Genomic DNA, 24804 nt, shown 5'->3' with positions numbered 1-24804 from the left:
GCTGATGGACAGGGCCAGCCTGTAGTTAGCCTGATCAGGTTTGGATCTGATTCCAGAGATCCAGTGCCCTTTCACCTGGACCACAAGGCCAAGACAATAATGAATATTATTGTTTAACCAGTTGTTTAATTGGAAAGTATCCAAGATTATTTTTGAGAAATGATTTTCTCATTTCTGATTTTTGAGTTTGAAGTGTTTTGGTCTTTGCACTGATCCATTGTTAGATCTTAAATATAGTGTTAGACATCTTCCTCTAGAGCTGTGAGACTAAGATTCTGTATGTGTTAAGTTTTGACTGCAGATAGTAATTTTTTTTTAAGGCTCTTGGGGTTAAGTGACTTGCCCAGGGTCACACAGCTAGTAAGTGTCAAGTGTTTGGTCTGAGGCCGGATTTGAACTCAGGTCCTCTTGACTCCAGGGCTGATGCTGTATCCACTGTGCCACCTAGCTGCCCCCAGATAGTAATTCTTAAAGTACATTCGTGGCAAGTGTATTCCATGTAAAACGAAATAAAATGATGGACCTACCTCCCTCAAAGTCCTAAAGATGGAAACTAACCATAATTCACTTCATTATTTCATGGAATTGAGTATACAGTTATTTATTCACATAAAGCAAAAATCAAAAAAGTTATCCCATTTAGTATCATCTTTGTAGTTTACTCAATAGATTACAGTGACAGATTACTTGAAAATTTTCCATGTTTTCAGAAAGCAAATACAAGAACAGAAAACTGGCTTTTACCATTCATTTATTGTCCATTTATGAATTAGCCAGTGCAGGGTTTTAATTCAATTATTAAATAATTTAATTTAATTATTAGGTCCCATATTATATAACTTATATGTGATACTTATTATAAATGCTTATTCCTTTCTATCCTAACTTTAGTTTTCTGTCATCTCTTTCTGTTTTATAGTTCCTGGTCTGATGATCATTCTTTATGGTTGAGAATTCAGAAATGAAAGAATTGAATGGGTGGTGAAGGAATGATGGAAGTGAATGTAGAAAGCTTTCTAGTAGTTTAGGTAGAAGAGAACAGAGCAAACCTTTATTAACCTACTGTGTGCCAGGCACTGTGCTTAGCACTCTACAGATATTATCTCATTCGATTTGAATTTAGCAATAAAGAAAAAGCCAGCTTTGGGATGTGTGAAACAATGGAAAAACAGAGACTTGCCTTTCTTTGTATCTCTAGTGCTTATCACAAAACACAATACATAAAGCAAGTACTTAATAAAATGTTTGTTGACTGGCTGATTGACCACCTAATTAGGGTCAAGGGAATTTTTGGTTTTTTAAAGGATAAAAAAGACCTGAACATGTTTCTAGGGATTGGGGAAGGATCAAGTAGATAAGGAGAAACCGAAAATAAGGAAAAGGGGAATGTTCATTGGGTAAGCTCTTGGAGGAGAATGGGAGATGGAATTCAGAGCACAAATGGAGAAGTGAGCATTGGCAAGGAGGAACCTTGTCTTCTGAGACTGAAGAAGGAGAGGACAGAGAGAGGTGCTGAGGTAAGATGAAGGAGCTTGGGAAGGATGGCCTCAGTCTTAGTCAAACAGTAGGTAAAGGCATGTATGGGGTGACCTATGAGCAGTGGACTTGAGAGAGGACAAGGTTTTGAGTAGCCAGTGTGGGGAGTGTCACAGGATGACAAAAGGATTTTTATGTAGTGGTGAAGTTAAATAACATGAATTTGTAGTAGACCCAGTCATCATGGTGCCATGACTTACTTTAGTAGCACTTGACTGCTCAGGAGTGAGATCTGAGAAAGCAAATGGTGGGCCCGATGGATTAGCAGAACTCTAGAAGGAGAAAGGGCTAATGAGTTTACAGTTGGAGGATAGCCTTATGGAACTTGTTAACTATAACATCAAAACCATGAAGAAGAGGAAGTGAGGCCAGAGCAGGGGGGCAGACTAGAAGAAAAATAACTTTTGTCAGCTGTCCTTTCTATAGAAAGAAAAGTACAAGTCTGAGTTGAAGCTCCCCGTATCAGGGAGCAGCCTGTATCAGGCTTGCACATGAGCTTTATGATCTAGATTTCACTATGTAACTACTGAAAGATCCTTTATCAGAGATGATGTAGATGAGACTCTTGTTCCTGGTGTTGACTGAACCAGATGACTTCTAGGTATCTTCAAACTCAGATTCTGTGAAGTCATCCATTTCCTACTAGGGGAGTGGTTTCAAAACTGAAAGAAAGGGAAGAATGGGGGCAGCTAGGTGGCGCAGTGGATAGAGTGCTGGCCCTGGAGTCAGGAGGACCTGAGTTCAAATCTGGTCTCAGACACATAACACTCACTAGCTGTGTGACCCTGGGCAAGTCACTTAACCCCAGCTGCCTCACCGAAGAAAAAGAGAGGGAGGAAGGAAATGCATTTATTAAATGTTTACAGTACTGAGTAATGAAGTAGGTCTCCTTCAATGAGGGCTCCCCAGCACAGTTTCAAGTAGCCCACAATTATGAGGCACAGGGGCTATTGTTCAGTGCAGAAAGCTCCAGGATGTCAGAATCCTAGAAGACTTTTATTGACTTGAGGCATTGTGTCAAGTGGCCCAAATATGGAAAAAGATGAGAAGGGTGAGAAGAGGGGAGAGTTTGGAAAATACATGTAAGTAAGGGACAAAGGGATAGCATCAAAAGAGGAGACCCAGAGTGTGCCTGAGCAGCTGTAAGCAGAGGTAAACTGAAGTAACTGGATGTCACAGGCCACTGTCTGTTAAGGAGAAGATGACAGCACTATAGCTACACTCAGAGGACCCATCAAATTGATTCCATGCAAAGGGAGCTGGAGCTTGCCAGAGCCAGTGCAGAAGTAGATTTCTAAAGTGGTCACTGAGGGTGCATTGAGAGGCCTGGGGAATTTTGCTAACCTTTCCTCTCATGTGCTAGGAGCAGTTTCCTCAATCACTTGTGTTTTTCCAGGAAGTTTCTATGTGAATCACCACTTTGAATATATAGAAAATGTATACCCATTTGTGTTTGAAGGCAGAAAATTATTGTTACTTGATTCCCTTATGTGTTTATGTGTGTGTGTGTGTGTGTGTGTTTAATCTTAAATGCTTTTGTTATTGGATTGATGACGTGAATGATCTGATACTAGAGAGTGTTATATTGGTAGTACTTGGGCTATGATGTGCCTAACTGGTTAACCAGAGTAGTCACATTAATCCTGGGAATGTAGCAAAGGGCTCCAGAGCCAGAGTTCTCAGAATTTTTAGAGGTGTATTTGTTATGCCTGCTTCTGTTTTTTCTTCCATTTATCCTCATCCAAATTCTGGCTTCTCTCTCTCATCCTGTTAGTTCATGGAGTTCTTCCCAAGTATATCTCTTCATTAATTCATTCAGCAAACATTTATGAAGCACCTACTAATATGCAAAGCATTGTGCTAGGCACTATAGATAGAAAGACAAAAGCAAATCATTTCCTGCCCTGAAGGAGCTTACATTCTACTAGAGGACTACATTATACAAGTAAATAAATACAAAGTAATTTCAAAAAGGGCAGCTAGGTGGCACAGTGGATAGAGCATCAGACCTGAAGTCAGGAAGACATCTTCCTGAGTTCAAATCCAGCCTCATACACTTACAAGCTGTGTGATCCTGGGCAAGTCATTTAACCTTGTTTGTCCCAGTTACCATCTGTAAAATGAGCTGGAGAAGAAAATGGCAAACAATTCCAGTATCTTTGCCAAGAAAATCCCAAAGGGTCACAAAGTTTAACACAGCTGAACAACTATTCCAAAAAGGAGAGAATGCTTAAAAATGGGAAAGACGTATCAGGAAAGTTCTCATGTTGGAGATAACACTTCATTGGTGCTTTTTAGGAAGGTAAGAATTCTGTGAAGCGGAGGAGAGGAAAAGGGGAATGCCTTCTAGACATGGAGACCTCTTGTGCAAAGTCACAAAGACAGGAGATTGAATGTTGTACACAGGAAACAACTAACAGGCCAGTTTGACTATAACCAAAACTGCATGATGAAATAAGACTAGGTAAAAAATCTAAGCTAAGTTGTGGACAGACTTATATCAGGCTGAGGATTCTGTGTTTTATCAGGAAAGGGTCATTGAAATTTTTGAACAAGAGATGGCATGGTTTGATTTGTGTTTTAGGAATAGCAGTTTAGCAGTTTGTGGAGGACAAATTGGAAAGAAGACAGAATGGAAGCAGCATAACCAATTAGGAGATTATTGCAGTAGTCCATGTGAGTGATAATGAGGCCCTGAAGTAGGATAGATGTTCTATGAGTGGAAATAAGGAGTTAAATGTGAGAGATGTGGTAGAATCAACACAGTTTGGCAACTGATTGGATATGAGGGGGTGAAGGAGAAGGAAAAATCAAGAATGACTCATGATAAATACTTTTGCTTCACTATCCCTTTTATCTAACCTCTTCTTTTGAATCAAGGATACACTTCCCTGGTCATATTCCAGCTATGGGTCATATTGTCATATCCCTCCAAGTCTCAGGTCAGGTTTACCTCCCTGTATTAATATTTCTAGTTCACATTATATGTTGTTGACTATTCTGTCCATATATGGAAATAAATGCCTTATTTTAAACTAGAGTCTCTAGAAGATGGTGACCAGTATGGTGATGCAGCCATGTCATAAGAAAGTGATATAATGGGGACAGGGAAGGGAAAACAGATTCAAGGAATACTGCAGAGTTAGAATCAACAAGACTTGGTAACTGATTGTATTAGAGAGGTGAAAGGGAAAGGTCAAAGGTAATCAAAACTTAAACATTGGTGACTGAGTTAGATTGGTGGAGTCACTGCTAGAAATGATGAAGACAGAAGGAATAGTTTAGGTGGAAAGGCAATAAGTTCAGTTTTGGACATGCAAGAATATTGAAAAGTATGGCAGGGAACAGGGTAGAGAGAAGGACTAGGCCATTTGCTAAGGTCATTGAGAAAGTTGGGAGAGGGAGCTGGAGGTCAGTAGTTAATAGCAAGGATGAGGAAATGGTAGTAAAAATCATGCCATCATACCTATCTTTTCTTTAAACTTAAAAATCTACTTTCCTAAATTCTGTGGTATATGCCAGATTATGCCCAGCATTCCCTTCATATACTATCAGGAAGTATATGATGATATATGGTCACTGTTTCTTAAGATTCTTGTCATTTCTATTTTATCCATTCTTCTTCTTACTAGTCAGAATTAAGTACATAGTAACAGTTCTCCAGTGCAATTCAAGGGTTAATTAGCTGCTCTGCTTTTAACAAAGACTCCTGGAAAATGCCCAGATAGTTGGAAAACCCTTACTTTGAACACCTTGAAGCATCATAGAGACGTGAATTATTAATGGGTTGCCTCCTCCTTAACTTAATGCTTCCTTTAGGCATATGTCTACAATGATCCTATTTTCCACAACCAAAAAATCAGGACACATGGTGAATCAAGGTTGCCTTGCTGCCATAGTTACATATATTAGTGTAGGTTTTTCAACAAGAATCATCAATGATGTGCTTACATACTACAGAGATAGCTATACATGTACAAAATACAGGCTAGCATTGTGAGTTTTCTTTAGCAGTCAAAATGTTCAAACTATGATTCTCTTTTTTTATAGATCTCAATCTTCTAATTCTTACTCACATGATTAATTCACTTACTATTTGCCCTAATATTGAAATTGGAATTTCTTGGAACTTTTTTAATGGTTAAAGCTTTAAATTTCTGTTCCACCTTTATCCATGATAATATTTTTAAAAAACAACATGGGATTTGTAGTAGATGGATGGCTTCTTATGTCTCTTTCAGCTGTAAACCTAGGATCCTGTGATACTTTGAATGAGCAGATACCTCCAAGTATGCAGGATAGATCCTGTATGACGGATTTATGGAAGAAATCTGGAAAAGAATAGCACAGGGGGAGGAAACATGAATGAGTGGCAACCTGCACCATTGAAAAAGGCAAATCCATCAATATATAAAAATAATGGGATATAAGAATAGTGAGACAGAATATTTTAAAATGTGATTTTTTCCAGAAAAGAGGACATATATAGTGGCCATAAATCCCACACTAAGATCTTTAAGGTGATATTTATATGCATAAGAACCTTTTGCAATCCTTAACATCCCATTACATTGTGCGGCCACTTACTTTAGCTTTGTGTATGACTAGCTGTCCTTATAAAAGAAAACTTAGGTTAGGTATTATAATTCAATTCAAATATTTGAAGCCCTGGCTCGCAGAAGAAAACAGATTATATTTGTGTTGTTCAAGAGCAATGGGTCAAAGCTATAGGGAGATAAATTTCAGCTTAATATAAGGAAGAACTTTATAACAACTCTCTGAAAATGGCATGGGCTGCCTTGTGAAGTAGTGAACTTCCTGACATCAAAATTGTTCAGGCAGAAGCTAAATGACCATTTTTAATATAAGCTAAAGAAAAGAATCCTACATGACTGGGAATTTAGACCAGAGACTGAGGGTCTCTTCCAACTCTCAGATCCTATCATTCTTAACCTGTTTAGTTAAATCTTCTTGAAAGGTAGTGGTTTTCAAAATATCTTGAAATAATCCATTATAAAAAGGTTGCTTTCCTCATCATCACCCCCTGCTATTTTTATATACTTTTAAATTTACCTTAAAATTAAATGTTTAAAAAACATTTATTAGGTGCCTACTGTGTCCAAGGCAAGATGTTAAGAATATAAATACCAAAATGAAACATGAAGACTCCTCTGTATGTTGTGAGGGTATTTTTTTTAAGTTTACTTTACATTTGTCTTAATCGATTAGTTGTAATGGTTCTATAATTGTTTTTGTTTCTGAATAATAATTTCTAATAGGCGGAGAGAAATTCCATCATGTTTTACATTTTATATTGTCTCATTTCCAGTAGATGGCACCATATACCTTCCAAAGCCCTCTGTGGAACTTCTAGCTTTTGCAGGTAGTGTAACATAATTAAACAGGCACTACCTGCCTTGATTCAGTCCTCTTGGTTTTTTGGTTGTGTTGGTTTGGGTTTTTTTTTTTAATTAAACCTGATGTTCTAGTTTTGTGTTTAATACAAACCTGGGTTTGTTTAAATTTCCCTGTTGCTGCCTTGAGTTTAGACTTTGCCCTTCTATTTTCCATTTTGAGTGTGTGTGTGTGTGGTGTGTGTGTGTGTGTGTGTGTGTGTGTGTGTGTGTGCGCGCACGCGCGCCGTGTTCCTGTCAGGTTGACTACAAGATTATTAACATGCATAAAAAAGAAGTATTTTTCAAAAAAACTTTTCAACATCCTCATGGATGATTAAAGTGATCCTTTGACTGCTTGTTTTGTGTGTCCAGAATTTAGTAATTGTCCAAATCTCTGACAAGTGAAATTATTCAAGTTTTAGAAAAATACATTTGTTTCTCTTGGTCATCCAGTGGTTTGGGAATTGATGTCTTCTTTTTTTTAAGCTTTGCTGCTGGTTCCTATAAAACTGGGCAAATTTCCAAGGGCCCACCTTCCCTCTTGTTTAAATAGAGAAGAGATAGTAAGCGTCTATCACTTACCTTCAAGTAACTTTCATCTTTTATCTCACAGGCATTTTTATATTCTTAACCAAACTAGTATAAATGAACTTTTTAGCTCTCTAGGGGAAAATGTTAAGTTTTCATATTATTTATCATTAATATTGCTTTTATGCCAAAAGATCTTAAGTTACAGGTATGTCCTGAGACAAGTTATTTTGAATTTTTTACTTTATAATTCAAGAAGCCTACAGAGATTACAGATGGATCAAAATCCATGTCTTAAATTGTTTTGTAAGTACTAATAACTTTCCAGATCTTAACCTTAAAAGTGTCCTCTGTACCCAACATTATGAAGGGAAAAATATTTGCAGATACTACTGGAAATTTTACTTCTAACTTGCTTTGGGAGGTTTAGTTTTTAAGGGTTTTTTTGTTTTTTTTGTTTGTTTTTTTGTTTTGAGGGAAGAAGGTAGGTTGGTTAGCAGATTTGAACTGTAGTGATACTGTAAAATGCAGACTGAAGTTTGCTTTCAATAAAGCTTAACAACACTCTCCCTCTTCCCCCCCCCCCCCTTCTCCAATTCCAGTTCTGGCAAAATGTTTGGGCAATAGGCCTACTTGCTGAGGCATTTGACAGATAAGCATTTGTTTCCCTTCCCTATGCACAATAATCATGTGATACACTTCAAATGATCACTGTCACACATGGTAGCAAGAGAAGATATGGAAGCAGTTTGAGTTGTTGTAGGCATTGTGACTGACAGTACAGAGTGTCTGAATTGCAGGTGCCTTCAGGAATGTTCTGCTAGGACCCTGAATGCTCACTCTGTGTTCTGCTGAAGCTTAATTTTCACTAGGTTTCAGAACTAAGGGACCTTAGAGATTCTTTCCAATCCTAAATCCTATGATCTTCTGGCTTCAGATCATGGAAGCCTAGCACTTTTATTGGAGGGCAGGGATGGAGGAAAGAACCTGTTCTTACAGTTAAGAAACTTCACCCCAGCAGTGCTGCCATTGTTCCCACTGGTACTAAATTACTCTATTTAACTAAATGCTAGATTGTATTTTATTCCTTAAGATAGCAGCAGTCTCTATGATAATGGGACGAAGTAGCCCCACAAGTCTCAAGGCAATATGGTTCTTTCAGCCCTAACATTCTATGGTTCGGTGAAACTCAAGCATTCCATGGTCCTATGAATTATAGGAATGAGGTTAAAGACATGATCCCGGCAAAATCGGTATAAGCTAGCCTTGGGGCAAAGGGCTACACGAAGACTCGGCCAGAAGCGTACCTTGAATCCCTTCTCGGGGTCCGCGCGAGCATCCCCAGGCCCCAGGCCTTAGTCCCTGCCTGGCACCTGGCCCCAAACCCAGTGGTGGCTTGCTGCAGGTTCTGACTGGCTTAACCTCAAGAGTGACGTGATCCCTAACATTGAAGGAGCCCTGGAGAGGACTGCAAGTTTTCCCGAGGGGTGGGACTTAGTCAACAAGTCCTACTCTGGTTTCGCTACCCTTCACGAGGGCGGAGTCTATGTAAAAAAGGGGCGAAACTGCTTTGCTCCTCCTGGACGTGTTGTCTCCCTCAACCAATGAAAAGACAGAATAAAGATGGGCGGGCATTTGCTGTTCAACCACTCACGCTTTACCTGTCTTAGAGAAAGGGATGACATCATCGTAGCGGGGATGTTTAAGAAAGATTCGCCAATGGTAGATAGAGGAAGGGGCGTGTCTTCCATAGTAATTGGCCAATGCCAATGAAGTGAAAAGGGGGCCCGGTTGCGGACCTCTGAACCAATAAAAACTTGGGAAAGGGAGTGTGGGGCGGAGTTATAGGAACCGATAGCCCAATAGGAACTTGGAGGGGTGGGGCTGGGGCCTTGTCAAGCTTACCCAACCAGAGCGATCAGCGGAGCCCGCGGGGCGGCACCACGGTGCCCTTCCCCAATAGGGCAAGGGAAGGGGCGGGGCGTCTAACCTCGTGTCCAATGAGGGTGGCCGCCAAGGCGGGCCTGTCAAGTGAAGGAGCTTGGGGGGGGTGGCCAGGGGGTGAGTCGGAGATAAACACTCGGCAGGGGTAGGTGGCAGTGCCTCCGCTCCGTGTCCTGTCACGGTATCGGTGTCTCTGTCGCCCCTTGGCCGACTCCCAGGGATCGTGGTCCCCGGCGTGGTGTGTGTGTATTGGGGTGACCATCTCACCGTCTGTCCAGCGGACGGGCAGCGAGGCCACGGGCGCTGGGGGTTGGTCCCGCGGCTCCGGCCCCCGGTGGATGCAGAATGGCGGTGGCGGCGGCGGCGGCGGTTCGGATGAACATCCAGTTGCTGCTGGAGGCAGCCGATTACCTGGAGCGGCGAGAGCGAGGTGCACGGGGGCGGGGAGGACTCCCGCAGGGGGGCTGAGGTGGGGGGTGGACAGGGGCCTGAGAGAGCAGCCACTGGGGAGGGAAGGCAGGCAGACTGAGGGGGCAGTCAACCACGGGGTACGGGGGACAGGCGGACTGAGGGAGCAGCCACGGGGATGAGGGGGCAGGCACAGGGGCGGAGCCCTGAGGGCCCGAAGCCTGGGTCGGGGAGGGGTGCCGGGGGCCTAAGGGGGACACGCACGGGGAAGGGAGGACTGGCTGGAGAGACCTTGAGGTGCAAAGCCCTGGTGGGGGCGGGGAGCCCTGACCGCTCCGAGGGTTGTTAGCGGAGGGCAACACCGCGAGCGCCCCAACCTCCCCCCTCAACTCGGGGCCAGGGTTGGGGGTGGGGGCTTCCCCATCCTACAGCGGCCCCCACTCCCACCACGAGGCAATGAATGGAATAGAAGGGAAGAAGGAGAGGGAGCTGACGCTGGGTAGCCTGGTGCGCGCTGCATCTCCTTCCTCCTCCTGGGGAGGCAAGCAGACCTGTAGCTCTCACTAATGTAGAGACACCCCTAGATTTACCTCAGCCAAGTTCCCTACCCACATGCCCTCCCCCACGGAGCCAACCACCCACTCACGGATGGGACTCGCTCCTACATCACCTAACGTTCTCCCCACGCTTACAGCCCGAAGGTCCATTCTACCCCGCCCCCCCATTCTCCTCTCCTCTGAATCCTGTTTGTCTGAATCTTTCGTGTATGTGTGTGCGTGTGCACGCGCGTGTATGTGCTTGTGTGTATGCTTGTGTGTATGTGTGCGTGCGTGCGTGCGTGCGTGTGTGTGTGTGTGTGTGTGTGTGTGTGTGCGCATGTGTTTTCCTATTTCCAACACCACCAACCTGCTGGGTATTTAGTATCAGAAACATCTGGCTTTTTGAGTGTCGGTAGTGTGTTTTGTTCTTTTTCAACAATGAGGACCTGGAATCCTCCTTTCCACCTGCCTAAAACTCAGAGCATGTTTTTTTTAAATGTGTTGAGGTTTTGTTTTTTTTTTCATTGTTCTCTGAATACCACTTTCATTTGTTTTTGTTAACATATCCCTTTAAAAAATAATAATAGAAGGAGGTTGTCGCAAGTGTGGGGACGTGTCCTGGATGGGGGAAGTAGAGGAAGAGAGGTTGAACGATCTAGGATCATTTACTGACTGAATCCTCTGATTTTCTAGAAGCTGAACATGGTTATGCCTCCATGTTACCATACAATAACAAGGACAGAGATGCCTTAAAACGGAGGAGCAAATCCAAGAAGAATAGCAGCAGCAGCAGGTGATTTGAAAAATATATCTCTTCTTTAGTCCATTATCTCCCTTCTGTGTACACTTATACTGCAGAATACAATTGCCCGTTGTGACTACAACATTGTAAATATATTCTGTATATATCAATGATACAGTAATGTACAGCACAACCTCCAGCCTTTGGAGAAAGCATTTCTTTTGTTGAGGAAGAGGAAAAGAGAATTTAGATTTCTCCAGGTGGTTTTGAGGGGAGGGAGATTTATTTGTTTTGTTTTACCTCCCTGTGGGAAGGGGATTGGAGAAGAGTGCAAAAGAAATGAGGGGGAAGCACCAGCAGTGACAATACTGTGCTTTCAAAAGCTGCAAATTCAGAGCAACTTCCCTGTAATTGGAAATGCTGGACAGTGTCTTTCCTTTGGTTTGTTTTCATTGTGAAGGATTTTTTTTTCCTTAAACAGATTAAATTATTCAATTTGGCATAGGAAGTCATAGAATTTCTCATTTGGCATTTAGATTAAATGGACTGGTTCTCTTTTGGGGTTGCTGATATATTTACTGTTTCTTCTAAGAGCTATAAAAGGGAGGTTTAGTAATTGAAACCTTGGCATGTAGTTTGTTTTGAGGGGCGGGAGAAGTTATTACAATGGTTCAGTCTTTCAGTGTGGCTAGGGATCAGAAGTTGTCAGTAATTCTTGATTGGTAAGAATTTCCTTGGAAAGTGAATTTATCCAAATTAGATTCAGTCTGCTGTGTGTAAAGTTGAATGGGCAGTTTCTGAAATGCTGTTTTTATGGAGCTGTTGAACTGTGTCTTCCAAGGTAGTAAATTAAAAACATTGACATTTCTGTCACTGGCTTAGAGATTCATGTGATTTTCTAGCTACCTTTTGTTTTGGAGTTTGGGTTTTTTCCCCCATAAGTAATAGTCCCTATGGCATAGTGCAAGCCACTAAAGGCTAGGAAGCTAACAATCACTTTGTAGCCTGCTGCCTTTCTAGCCCTAGTTTACCCCCATTTTGTTGCAAGTGGAACTACAAGATGTATGAGACACACATATGTGCTGTCTTTTGATTCAGGAAGACATGTTAAGAGTAAATTTGGTATTTACGTGGCATTTTTCTTTCCCTCACTTTGGCATTACATGCAGTTTATTTAGAGTTGCTAGTGTACATGTAGTATGTATGGCTCTTTGAGAAAGGTGCTCTTGCAAAATGAAGAGGCAGGTGTGGCAAAGTGGTAAGAACCTAGGACTTAGAAGACAGGTTAAAATACTACCTCTGCCACTTATCCAATGTCAGGTAGCTTTGATTATAAGTCAAATGACCTCCTTCACCTCTCTAAGCCTCATTTCCTCATCTGTAAAACTGGAATACCTAACCATAGTGGTATGAATTAAATTAAATCATTTATGGGAAAGCACTTTGTTATCTAGAATCATTGTTAGTATTATTATTTTTTACACTACAAAAGAAATTAGGCCAATAGAATGTAAGTTTCAGAGGACAGGGACTATTTGGTTGTTGTTTTTTGTATCCCCAATACCAAGCACAGTGCTTAGCACATAGAAGGTAGTAAATGGTTGTAGAAATGAATTAAAGCCATGAGCCGTTTCATGACCAAACAACCATTTGTTTATTTGGTATTTGTTTTGGGGTGTTTTGTTCTGTTTTGTTTCGCTGTAGATTTAATCTAGTTATTATGTTTAGAAGAAATATTTGTTTTCAAATTATATTTGTCCAGGAAAATGCATATTCATTGCTTTTACTTTTGTCCATCTGTCCATCCCTGATTTTTGAAACAACCCATATATGTTATACATATTATACTTAAAGATGGCACTTACCCATATTATGATTCCAGAAAGGGCTATTTTTTGTGGAGTGAATAAGAATGGAAATAAATAAAATGGGTTTGGGTTCATGCCAAGTTCATAAATGGAAAAGATTTTTTTGCAACCATTATTATTCTTAACTATTATTTCTGTCAGTAGGATTATTCTTTTCTCCATAGTAAATATGGTATCCTCAGTTTTGTGAGTTGGAGATATGAGGTTTGCATGAGTCTTACTTAAATAAATGCGTGCTATCTGAAAGTAAAGACATGTTTGAGGATTTTTAAGAGAATATAATTAAATCTGAAGATAGTACCGAGCAATTGCATGAGCCAGTTGTCTTATTTTAAATGTGGTCATTTTCTTAGTCACCTGTGTCTGTAATTGCCCTACCTAACCAGTGACACTTTTCACTAGGGAATGTAGTTTGACCCCTTAATTTGAATAGGTATTGCGCACCAGTCCTTGTTAGGGTTATGATATTGCTTTTGTTATGAGGTGATAGGGTGAAATTACTACTGTATTTACATGGCCATGGAATGGCTATTTCTGTTCCATGTTCACTGATTTTTATACTTTGTTATTTCTGGGTTCCTTTTTCCTGGTACATGTAATAAAAAAAAAGTAGCTATTCAGTTATCAGGAATAATAAATTTTAATTGCATATCAGACCTTCTTGGGATTGAAAATGCAGAGATTAACCAAGCACACCCTAGCACCTTGCAGATTGTATTTAATAAGAAGTTGTTAAATTGAAGTTTAATTCTATCTGTAATGTTTAAATAACAGAATCATAGGATTTAGAACTAGAAAGAAATCTTAAGGATCATTTGGAGCAATCCTTTATTTTATAGATGAGGAAACTGAGGCTCAGAGAAGGAAGTGCCTTGGCCAAAGTCAATAAGTGTGATTATAAAGATTGGATCATTGAGAGCTATTCAAATAGAATACTATGAATTATTGGTTGGTCCTGTTTGGAAATGGTAGTATCTGCCTTTAGATTTTTGGAATGAAGGGAAGTAGATAGTGCTTGTGGTGATTGTTTTCCCCTATTAATGTTTTTTAATCAGTTCCTTGTTTCAAATTGCAGACCACAGACTTTTTGGAACATGCTTTGCTAAAGTGAGGCAGCTTTTGGGATATTCGTGGATAAGTAGTTGAAAGACTGCTAACTAGCTTTACTTCAAGATGACAATAAAAACAACTGACTATTTGGAAAAGGGGAATATTTCTGTAACTGAGCAGTATTCCCAAGTGTCTGATATGTTTAAAACTTGAGTAATAGGACCATAATTCTTTGCTGTTCTTTTCAATGCTATCTTTTTTTAAATGGAGAAATTTAATGTTTATCAAGACTTTTCAATAATCTAATTGAATATTGGAAAAGGGCATGTATTTCTTCAGCTGACATAAGATATTAGTAAGTTGTTTACATAGAAACAAATATAGAAGGAAAGAGTTCAGAAATAGTCACTTTGGGTTCTGTTTTGGGAATCTTAATTCTTTAAATAAAGAATATCTCAGTTATGATTAATGACTACAGTTTAGTTTATAAGTCCTTTTACATATTTATGTTCAAAAATTTTTTTATTTGTGTACTTATTATTTCTTTTCCTTCTAGATTGTAGTCTTGAGAATAGGGACACTGTCTTTATCTTCATGTCTCCCTTTATCGAAGTCCATTTATATAAACATTTAATAAGTGTTTGTTGAATGACTGAATGAAATATGCTAGAGATTAGGAAAATTGACCCTCTTGGGAATTTAAGACTTATAGTATTAGCAACATTCTTGAGTAAATAGTCAAGACTTTTGTGGTTTTTCAACTCTGTATAAGTTCAGAGCCTAAAAGGAGATATACTTGCTAGCAAAAAATTTAACTTTGATATCCAAACTGTAATTTACATTTTTGACTGTTAAAATAAATAAGAAATTTACATTTAGCATGCATACATTCTGTATAGTTGCCTTTTAATTAGGGTTTACTTCTTACTATGACCAGGAAAGCATGTACACACCCAGCCACTCTCTACCTTTGCCCTCCCTTGATTCTATCCTTTTTTTCCTGTCCATCTTCTATTAAGCATAGTTCTTTTGACCAAGACAGGAGGACCTTGCCCAGTTGTAGCCATGTCACGATCATATGTACAGTCAAAAACATAATCTAAAAAGATGTAAAATTTTATCTTTGTTAAAATTAAAATTCCATGTGGCTTTAAACAAAAGGTCTTCATCAACATTTTTATAAACTATGGCTATCCAGATAGCTGGTTTAGGAAATAAATTTCTGGATCATTATTTAACAATGGAATAAGGAAGGCTATGTATGACAAACTGAATGAATTAAAACCTTCAGGATAATTAGTTTTGATGTCTGCAAATCTTTTTGATGGTAAACAAATCATCCTAAAACATAAAATCTTGATTTCTTTTTTCTTTTCTTTCTCATTAAAACTTCATATCCCAGAGACCTTTGGGAGATGAGTTTTAAAGCTTGGTTTGAAATTTCCTATTTCATAGGTCACCCCAAAAACATCCTAGAACAGAATAAGCCAGTAACTAATATGAATGAACTTCTTGAGGGTGGTCTCTAGTGCTCTACGATTAATCCTGTGTGACTTGTTCATGTAAGTGCTCACCTCCAAGACCTTAGGCTGAGGTTCACTCCCCTCTGTCCCACTACTTCATTGTCTATCATGATGCTGTCTTGTAACAGTCTACATCAGAGTCAGATTCAATTCCTATTTTGTGATTCTTTAAAGTTCTCTGAAATTACAGCATCCAGGTACAGTGGGGAAGTACTGGACTTGGAATCAGGCCCTGGGCTCCAGCCCATCTTTCCTACTTACCACCTCTGTGACCTTGAGCAGGTCACCTTACCTCTCTGACTTCACTTTCCTAGTTTGAAAACTGATGGCCTTGGGCCAGATGGTGGTGAAGCTCTTCCTATCCCAGACTAAAGGAAAGGACATTCTGGAGACTGTTGACTTCTAATAACGTTTGTAGAAACCTTTTGATATAATGCCTTTTTATTAAAGATCAACTATAGGAACACTAATATTAGGACTTTATATCCACTCTAACTTTCACCCAAAGTTCTGAAAGCCCTTTTACGACTGCTAACTCATGGATCTACCTTTATATGGATAGTGTCAAGTAGTAATATTAGCCATATCTCATGGAGAGGACAAGGACAGCATAGTGAAGTAGTAACATGCTTCCTTTCATAGGTTATGGGGCATATTGGTAGCAAAACTGTAAATATGGTGTAACACTAGCCCTCATCACTGGCTGAGCAAGCTCATCATCTTTGAAACTGCATTTTTTCAACTCCTTACTAAAAGGTATTGTGTTGCCATTCTTCAGCAGGAACTTAGAATATGGGCGATGTTACCAGTAGTAAGATTGCTATGAAGTTTGTTTTATTCATTCCAAACTATATCATTTAGTCAAAGTAAGACAACTTGTTTATGATATAAGTAAAATAACTTGAGATTTTGATATGTAATCCAAACCAGCAAAAAGGCATCTGATCTAATAATGACTGTTGTACTACATTCAGCCTAGGGAAAATAGATAATATTATGCCACCCTAAATTCACATATGGTGTGGGGTTATTTTTCTTTGTGAATTTAATGCACATTTCAATAAAACTCCTCTCCTAGGGGAAAATACAAAGCTTAAGATAGACATGTAATTTACCCTTATTGGACTTACAGCCTAAAAGGGAAGTAAGGTACACATACAGATAAATTTAATATGCAGTATTATATAAGTACATTAATGATAACAAGGAAAATGCTATTTGAAGTCTGAGGGGGTAAGTCATTATTGATGGGGGAATCAAGAAAGGCTTTTTGGAGAAGCTGGCTTTTGAATTTGGCTTTAAAGAATGAGTAGGAAATCAGCAGGTGTAGAGATAACATTCTAGGCCTAAGTAAAATCATGAGCAAAGAAAGGATGCTGGAAAATCTCAAGATGAGTTCAGGAGACAGAGAGTAGTCTAATTTAGCTAAAAAATAGAATGAGGAGAATAATATGAAATAACTCTAGAAAAGTGGGATAGTTCCAAATTGTGGAGGTCCTTGAAAAATAAGCATAGGACTTTAAACTTTCCTCTGTGGGCAGTAAGGAGTCATTGAAGATTTTTGTGCACAGGAGTGACACTGTTAGAGCACTTCAAGTACACTTTGACCTTTTCTTTTAATTGGTTACTTTCCCAAAAGGAAAATAGGCACTTCATAACTCTGTTACTTTTACTTAGGACAATATTCTGATTGCATACATTTATTAAACTAATTATTTTTCAATTCTTTCCCTCCCACCCTGCCCCCCACTGGAAAAAAAGAAAAGCAAAATCCTTGCAACAAATACGTATAATCAAGCAAAACAAATTTCCGTGTTGTCCATGTCTAAAAGCGTGTGTCTCAGTCTGCATATTTAGTGCATCACCTCTGTCAGGAGGTGGGTAGCATTCTTCATCATTGGTCCTTCAGAAAAAATGGTTGACTGTTACATTTACCAGAGTTCTTAGGTCTTTCAAAATGTTTGTTTTTACATTTACATGTATCAGTTCATACAAGTCTTCTCAGGTTTCTCTGAATCCATCCCTTTTCTTATTTCTTATAGCATAGTAATATCTAGATGCATACATTTTTCTGGCCCATCAAATAGCCTAACTAGTCATTCCTGTAGTGATTATGAACAAAGACTGATTGTCTTTCAACATCCCTTTTAGCTTTGGCAGTTGGTAGACTGGTTGTAATGGTAAACATGATAATATTTTTGTGGTCATTCTAGGCAAGAATAATCTTACTGTCTTTTTTCCCTCTCTTTTCAGATCAACACACAATGAAATGGAAAAGAATAGGTGAGTTGTGGGTGTTTTATGTGTGACTTAAAAAATATATTGGGTCTAGATGAAAATTTTATCAATTATTTAACAATTAACTGTACTTTCTTACTCTCTCTACTAACAGGATTTGAGAGGATATATGTATGTATGTATGTATATGTATTTGTGTGTAGATATGTGTGTGTGTGTGTAGATATATGTATGTGCGTGCGTGTGTGTGTGTGTGTGTAGGCTATATCCTCTGCCTTTAGGATGGACTGTGCTAATATCATTCTAGATGTATGAACATGTATCCAGTTTCAAATGACCATAAGAAAAGGAGCTACTTTAATGGAAAGAGCCCTGGTTTTGGAAATCTCATTTCAGATACTGGTTCTGCTACTTACACCTCTATGATGTTGGGCAAGTCACTAGACATTTCTGGGTCTCTGTGTCTTCATCTGTAAAACAAAAGAGTTTGTCTAGATAACTCTTAAGATCCTTCCACTCTGAATCTAATGATCATAATCTATTCATTTTGATTAGTATTTTCTGTGTGGCTACTCTACAATCCAATAGTTTGGGATTTTGTTTTGGTTTTTTTGTCTTTGTATTTCCTGTGCCTTGCATGTAATAGGTTATAAACAATAAATGTTTATAGAATACTGTGTATATACAAGGATCAGAATCTTTGACTCACTTAGAGAGGAAAGATTTGGAAATAGGAAGGTTCTTTGTAGCCTCTCAAGCTAAGATGGAATTTATAGGTTTTAATAGGGCATATGTCTTGAGACATGAGGGTGTTTGAGACTCATTGCACATGAACTTATCTAATATATTAGTTTAATGTTATAGCTTTTTACAGTTTATAGAGTGCTTTCAATATGCCTTATCTCATTTGATCTTCAGTCTTGTGAGATGAGAAGAGCTGTAATTATCCTAACTTTAAAGATAAGAAAACTCGGAATAAGTGCAGCTAATAAGTAGTGATGGCAAGACTAGAACCTAATTCTTCTGAGACTCAGACTTCCAGAGAACTGTGATTCTTTGCACTATGCTGTACTGGCGCCCCCTTTCTATCTTCTGTTATTCAATTTTACATATATGGCTTAGGATCATAGATTTCAAGATGGAAAGAATCTTTGGAGATCATTGATTCAAACACCTTCATTTTACATATTAGGAAACTGGACCTCAGTGTGGTTAAATGTTTTGCCCAAGGTCACACAGGTAATAAATAGCAAAACATGGTCTCCAATATTGTGCTTTTTCTACTATATTGTGTTACCTCTATCACTATAGTTCACCAGTGATCAAAGTCTCCAGCTTTAATCTGCTTTGTATGAGTCTTGAAACTTTTCCCTTTAGGGATGTATAGTTAACCAGAAACTCAAATATGTCCTGATTTCCAAGACAAGAAAAAAATCTGTGTCTTGTCATTCTCATCATGTTCATCTTTGTATTTTCCTCCCCTATTCTCTTAGCTTTGTTATGACCTGTAACTATTACTTCATGCTGGGGAAATTTGATTTCTTTTAGGATTTTTATGCATTTTCACAATTTCAGATAGAAAACTCTTAACTCACTGCAGATCTTTTCCTTTTTGCTCTATGGTGTGCTGTAGATGCCACATAATAACTAATTATTATCTAAGAAACTAGAACTGAAACCGTAGTTGTGCTAGCTAGTTCTAAGTGCTTCCCAATGACAGTGGTCAGAACTCCATTGAAGACATCCAGTGACAGGGGAATTCATTACCTTCCAAAGCAGTCCATTCCATTTCTGGACATCTGTAATTGTTAAACACTTATTTTATGTGGCACTAAAATCTGCCTTTTGACAAGCAAAACGAGCCTAACCATAAATTTTAGAGCTAAAAGGGCCTAAGGGATCATCTAGTTCAGCCCCTTCATTTTACAAATGAGCAAACTAAAACCCAGGGAAGTCACAACTTGCCTAGGGTCATACAGGTAGTAAATAAGAGGGTGGGAATTAGAACCCAAGTCTTTCGAATATCAATTCAGGATTCTTTATATTTTACCATAATGCTATTTCCATTCCTCTGCTTCATGATTGTTATCTGAAGGATAATCTTGCACTGCTCCCAGCCCTAGAATGTGAATAACAGCAAAAAAGTAGAAAATCAATATGGCTAATTTGGCTAAGCAAAATTTTGGCAGCGCTTGCCCAGGAAGAAAGGTTAGAACCATTGGTTCAGATGTTTAGATTTCACTTTTTTATGCTATTCTCTCTCCCCATTAAGGTGGGTAATTGAAATTTGACCATCCTGAAAAATTAGGTGAAAACCTATTAATGGAATCTCCCTGCACCTGGCAGTTGAATCCTATTAATACCATCTAGGCTTCATAAATTCTGGGGGTATTTAGCCATTTGTATTTTCAGGAGTCACTAAAAGAATGAAGTGTCTTTGTATTATTAAGGAGCATAGTAATTTGGGTAAATGGCTTGTAGCAGATGGCATTTATTTCTTTTTCATACTGTAAAGCACAGTTGCACTTAGATTTCTAAAAAACTGAAATCTATAAAGCATCATGGAAATTCTATAATCCATTAATGTTTTATCTAATCAGAAAATCTACCCATGGTGATGCTGCACTGAACATCTCCATTTTACATCACATTGATTGGCTCTGAATAGGTGATAGGATGTAGAGTCAAAATCTGTGTTAAAGACCTGTAATGCATGCACTGCCTGTCCAACTCTGAGCAAGCCACTTTTTTTCTCTGGGCTCAGTTTCCTCATCTATAGCATGAAAGGACTAGATGAGATAATGTGTAAGATTCATCTCTACATCCTGTGATCCTTTAACTTGTTAGGAAATGCAAGAGAAGTCTTTTACAAAAGTTGGTGTGTTGTTTGTTTTTTTTCATTGAAATTCCAATTGTAAGTGGGCCTTCAAATTAGAATCCATTTCAAACAGTTCTAATGATACTAAAAGAAGATTCTAGAAGTATCCTTTTTTGATAGTTTGTATACGTATATCTACCTGGTTTTAGGCAACTAGACTAGATCATCTCTGCCAGAGGCTTCTGATCTATTGTTTAATGATTAATTGCATAGTTTAGGGAAAGAGCTTGGTAAGCTGTGATCCAAACAGCCATTTTAATTACTCTTAAACATCTCTGCTTTCAGTGTTGGCTAGCCTTTGGTGCAGGATACAAATCCTTGGTCACATCTACTCCAAGTGTACCCTAATTAATTACAGGTTCTGATAGTGGTTTCCCTGATTTTCAGTCTGATAAATGAATGCAGGTCTTATAAACAGAAGAATGGATGTCTTCTCCCTTCTTCCCTACCTGCACTGGGCCTCATATATGGCTTTACACCATGTTTCCACTATTCCACACCTTGACCACCATCAGATCTTGCTCTAAAATGTGGTAAATGGAAATCACATGGGTCACTTGTTGCAACATTGCTGTAACTAGCCTGGTTGGTGCTGTACTTGGAAGGATGTGATAATCCAGGTCTGATCTATGTTTGAAAGGGATGAGAAAAAAATCAAGTGGTATTGTTCAATGCCTAAATTCCAAAAATGTGTTACTGCTAGTTTATGTCATTGGCGGCCTATATTTTAGTAAAGCTTGGAGGAGAAACTGAATATGGGATTGTCTTTAAGACCACTGTGCTATAGTACTTGCAGTTTTCACATACCTAGTCAAAAGTCATTGGTTAGCTTAGAAATCAACAGTTAGAGCACTTTTCCAAACTAAAGTAGAGTACTAGGATAAAGAGAGAATCATCAAATACCAATTATAAAGGGTATACCTTTTTTGTTGTTGGTGAGTTATGGCATACTCCCTATCATATATGGTATGTCATAACCCTCCTCTGGGTAAATTCTGACTCAAGAAGAAGTTAGTTCTAGGTTAGTAAGAAGGTTTAAAAACCTTCCAGAGAAACAAGAGGATGAAAGTAATCCACTTTCAGCTGCTTTTGAAGAATAAGTTGAGAGCCTTTTTCTTTCCTTCTGTCTTCTCTTTCTCCCTAGTGTGTCTATGTGTCTGGCTCCTTCTCATTTAAATACACCAACATTTATCAAGACTAAAACTGGATCCTTTGCTTATTGATCATAATGTGGACTTTGGAGTTCATCAGTATCTTTTGAGGACATTAATATTTCTGTGAGAAACTGCAGAACTATTAATATGATAACTTTCATCTTCAGTATATGCAACTCTACCCCTACTTTTCCCTCATTTGACCTGGAGGAACAGAACAAGGAAGTACTCACAGAGGCCACACATACTTATACTCAATTTATTATTTTTAGTCTCTTCCTGTCTAATCACCAAATGTCATACCATACTTACAAACCTGTGTAATTAGCCATGAGTGTTCACATTGTAATGAGCCAGCAATATAAAATCAGGAAAATTTTGAGTTAGTAAGATGTTCCCCGTATAAATAAAGTAGCATTTTTTCATCTGGCACTCACTATTCCAATATTGGACCTAGCTTTATTCTTATTATGTATTGGGTTCTTCATTAAAAAAAAAAGGTAATTTTTCAGGAACACTCTAATTAAAGGGTGAAAAATTCTCAGAGATAATAGATCATATTCCATTGGTCAACTATATTACTTTAGTGCCTATGATATGCAGAACACTGTTATTAGGCCATGGAAGAGTTAAAAAGGAAACAGAAAACCTTGGCTTTTATCATTGAAGAACCTAGTCCAATGGAGAAAATGAGAGAGGAGTAAATAAATATGTATGTAAATATATATGCGTGTGTATACAGATATACACACGCATATATATGCACACAATATGAACACAAGGGACAGGTATGTAAAAAATATCTAATGGAGATCTGTATGGCCATACAGAGTAATACATTGAAATATTTCGTATTTGAGGAGGTGAATAGTGTGCCTTGACTGTAACAAGCTACAGTTTTATGGAGGCAGTATCTTAAAGTTTTTGAAATGGGAGCCAGGGAAGAGACCTGTTTTGGTTTGACAGGAATGAAGCAGCCAATCCAGGTAACCTGTAATGACTTGCAGGTGACAAAAGGCTAAGTGTGTTTTAAGCCCTCAACCAACTTGCCTGTTTCATTACTTACACTACCAACCGTCATGCTATGCCTTAATCCTATAACTACTTTCCATGCCTCACCCATAACTGCAAGACTCAGATAAAAGGGGATATTTGATTTAAATGCTACCTCAGTGAATCTATGATCTTATCCATGTGGGTTCTCTCTATCAGTCTATAATGTAACCCATCTATGCCTCTCGATCTTGTATATTTTTTGTCTGTGTTCCGCAGTAGATCCGCTGTAGGAGACACAACCAATGTGCTTGAGCTCCGTTTTATCTTTTGTGGATCCAGCATGACACTTGGCCTGTTCATCTGTCATCTCTTGCTCTTCTCACGTTACCAATTCACTTCCTTTTCAAATAATACGTTTCCTAAAGGATGGCCCTTATACCACATTTCATGGGCATAGGCCACCAGTGAAATTATACTGCAGTCTACTTATACCCACCAGGTTACTCACTCTTGATTCTTAAACCATAGAGAATATAAATGATTGTTTTGCCAAGAGTGTACCTCCTGATATCTATCAAAAACAGAATAAGACCTCACTTGGCAAACCTATGAGACTCCTCTGACAATGAGCAATTTGGTGAAGCCAAGAAATGCTTTGGGGAGTGGTAGAGATGAAAAATATAACTCCATATATTTTCTAAATTCACTAGCTAGATGTAGTACCCTCAGTTAATGGCATTCCTGGCCTATCTGTGATTTAGCCTCTTTGACTTACCCATTCGCAAGTTTCCAAATTTGTCAGCCTGAGGAGACAGCATAATCATAGTGTGAGTGAGTCTGAAGACTTAAATAAGGAGTGCCAGATTCAAAGTTATCAGTTGGTAGTTTGCTCTGCCCTCCTGCTTACCTATAGTTTGAAGCGTGGTTAAGAGGAATGCCTCGTATGGTAGACAGTTTCCTTTGTGGCTGGCATGGATCATGGAAAACATGCAGTGCAGTTATATAGCATGGGAGTTCTTTTTTCTTCTGTTCTCTTTTTAGGAAAATGTCTTTTTTAAAAAGTCTTTAAATTCCATGCCTGTTGTCCCATTTGACTTAGTGTGCATGAGTGTATAGGAGGCATTGGTATAGCAAGTTTGGGCCTAATTACTAACTTAAATTTTTACTAGTTACATCATAATATAGCATTTTCACTGTAATGAGTACTTTAAAATTACATTTGAGATTTGAATTTTTACCAGCCTTCTTAGACCAACCTGCTGTAGTAAAATTCTCCTCTTGTAAAATTAATGGATACAAATGCACTGTAGGTGTCATAGAATCCCAGTTATTCATTTCAGAAAGGAAGATAAAAAGATCTGAAGCTACTTGTCTCTCACCCACAGCCATACCCTTTATCCCAGTAAGTGAATATTGCAAGGGAGAAGGGAGGGAGAACTTCTAGCTAGGTAATCCCTCCTGTCCAGCTCTCCCATTTCTCTCATTTGACCTCTCTTGTGCATCTTTCACATTTTACTTTGCATTATAGTCATTTGTAAATATGTTGTATCCCCTCCTACACTATGAACTATGAGAACAGGAACTATGGTGATTTTTCTTCCTTGTGGGGTCCAGTGCCCATCACTTATTTCAGTACTTAAGGAACCTATGATTTCTTTATATAGGTACTCCCTCCACTGATGCAGATTGCTTCCTTTTACTTTCAGTTCCTTTCACTCAGAGTTACTATGGCTGAAGAAGTCATCACCTTAAGTGGTCTGATCCTCAAACAAGAAACAAACCATCCATCACTGAGCTTGTACTTGAAGGTTTTCTAGCCTGATAGGACCTGCCAAAATGTAAATTTCACTGGCTTAGCTTTCAAGAACCCATGGTCACCTTCACTTCATTATGGGACATTAGGGTAGGGCCTTAGTAGAGAAATTCTACATACTAAGCATTTAATAACAACATTTGTTAAGTTGAATTGGTCTTTGAGTCTGTCTACATTTTCTTCCCTAGAAT

The 24804-nt window shown here is 38.7% G+C and overlaps 1 protein-coding gene and 1 long non-coding RNA gene across 2 annotated transcripts in view; one reads left to right on the top strand and one right to left on the bottom strand.

The window, feature by feature from the left end:
* Window positions 1-5747: 5747 nt before the first annotated feature.
* LOC144455802 (uncharacterized) lies at window positions 5748-8987 on the bottom strand. The gene is made up of 2 exons (XR_013484580.1): window positions 8768-8987; window positions 5748-5867 (listed from the first exon to the last, which is right to left on the bottom strand). It is a non-coding gene; the product is annotated as an uncharacterized LOC144455802 (long non-coding RNA).
* A 516-nt stretch (window positions 8988-9503) lies between these two features.
* Window positions 9504-24804, top strand: part of MXD1 (MAX dimerization protein 1) — a 29588-nt gene continuing 14287 nt past the window's right edge. Inside the window, 3 exon segments of the mRNA XM_020985320.2 lie at window positions 9504-9834; window positions 11045-11144; window positions 17788-17817. Of these exon segments, the coding sequence (XP_020840979.1) occupies window positions 9750-9834; window positions 11045-11144; window positions 17788-17817 (215 nt within the window). The 5' untranslated portion in view covers window positions 9504-9749.

The sequence above is a fragment of the Phascolarctos cinereus genome, unplaced genomic scaffold, assembly GCF_003287225.1.
Source record: "Phascolarctos cinereus isolate Bilbo 61053 unplaced genomic scaffold, phaCin_HiC Scaffold_2;HRSCAF=192, whole genome shotgun sequence".
NCBI classification, from domain to species: domain Eukaryota; kingdom Metazoa; phylum Chordata; class Mammalia; order Diprotodontia; family Phascolarctidae; genus Phascolarctos; species Phascolarctos cinereus.
This window is presented reverse-complemented; position numbering and strand designations above follow the sequence as displayed.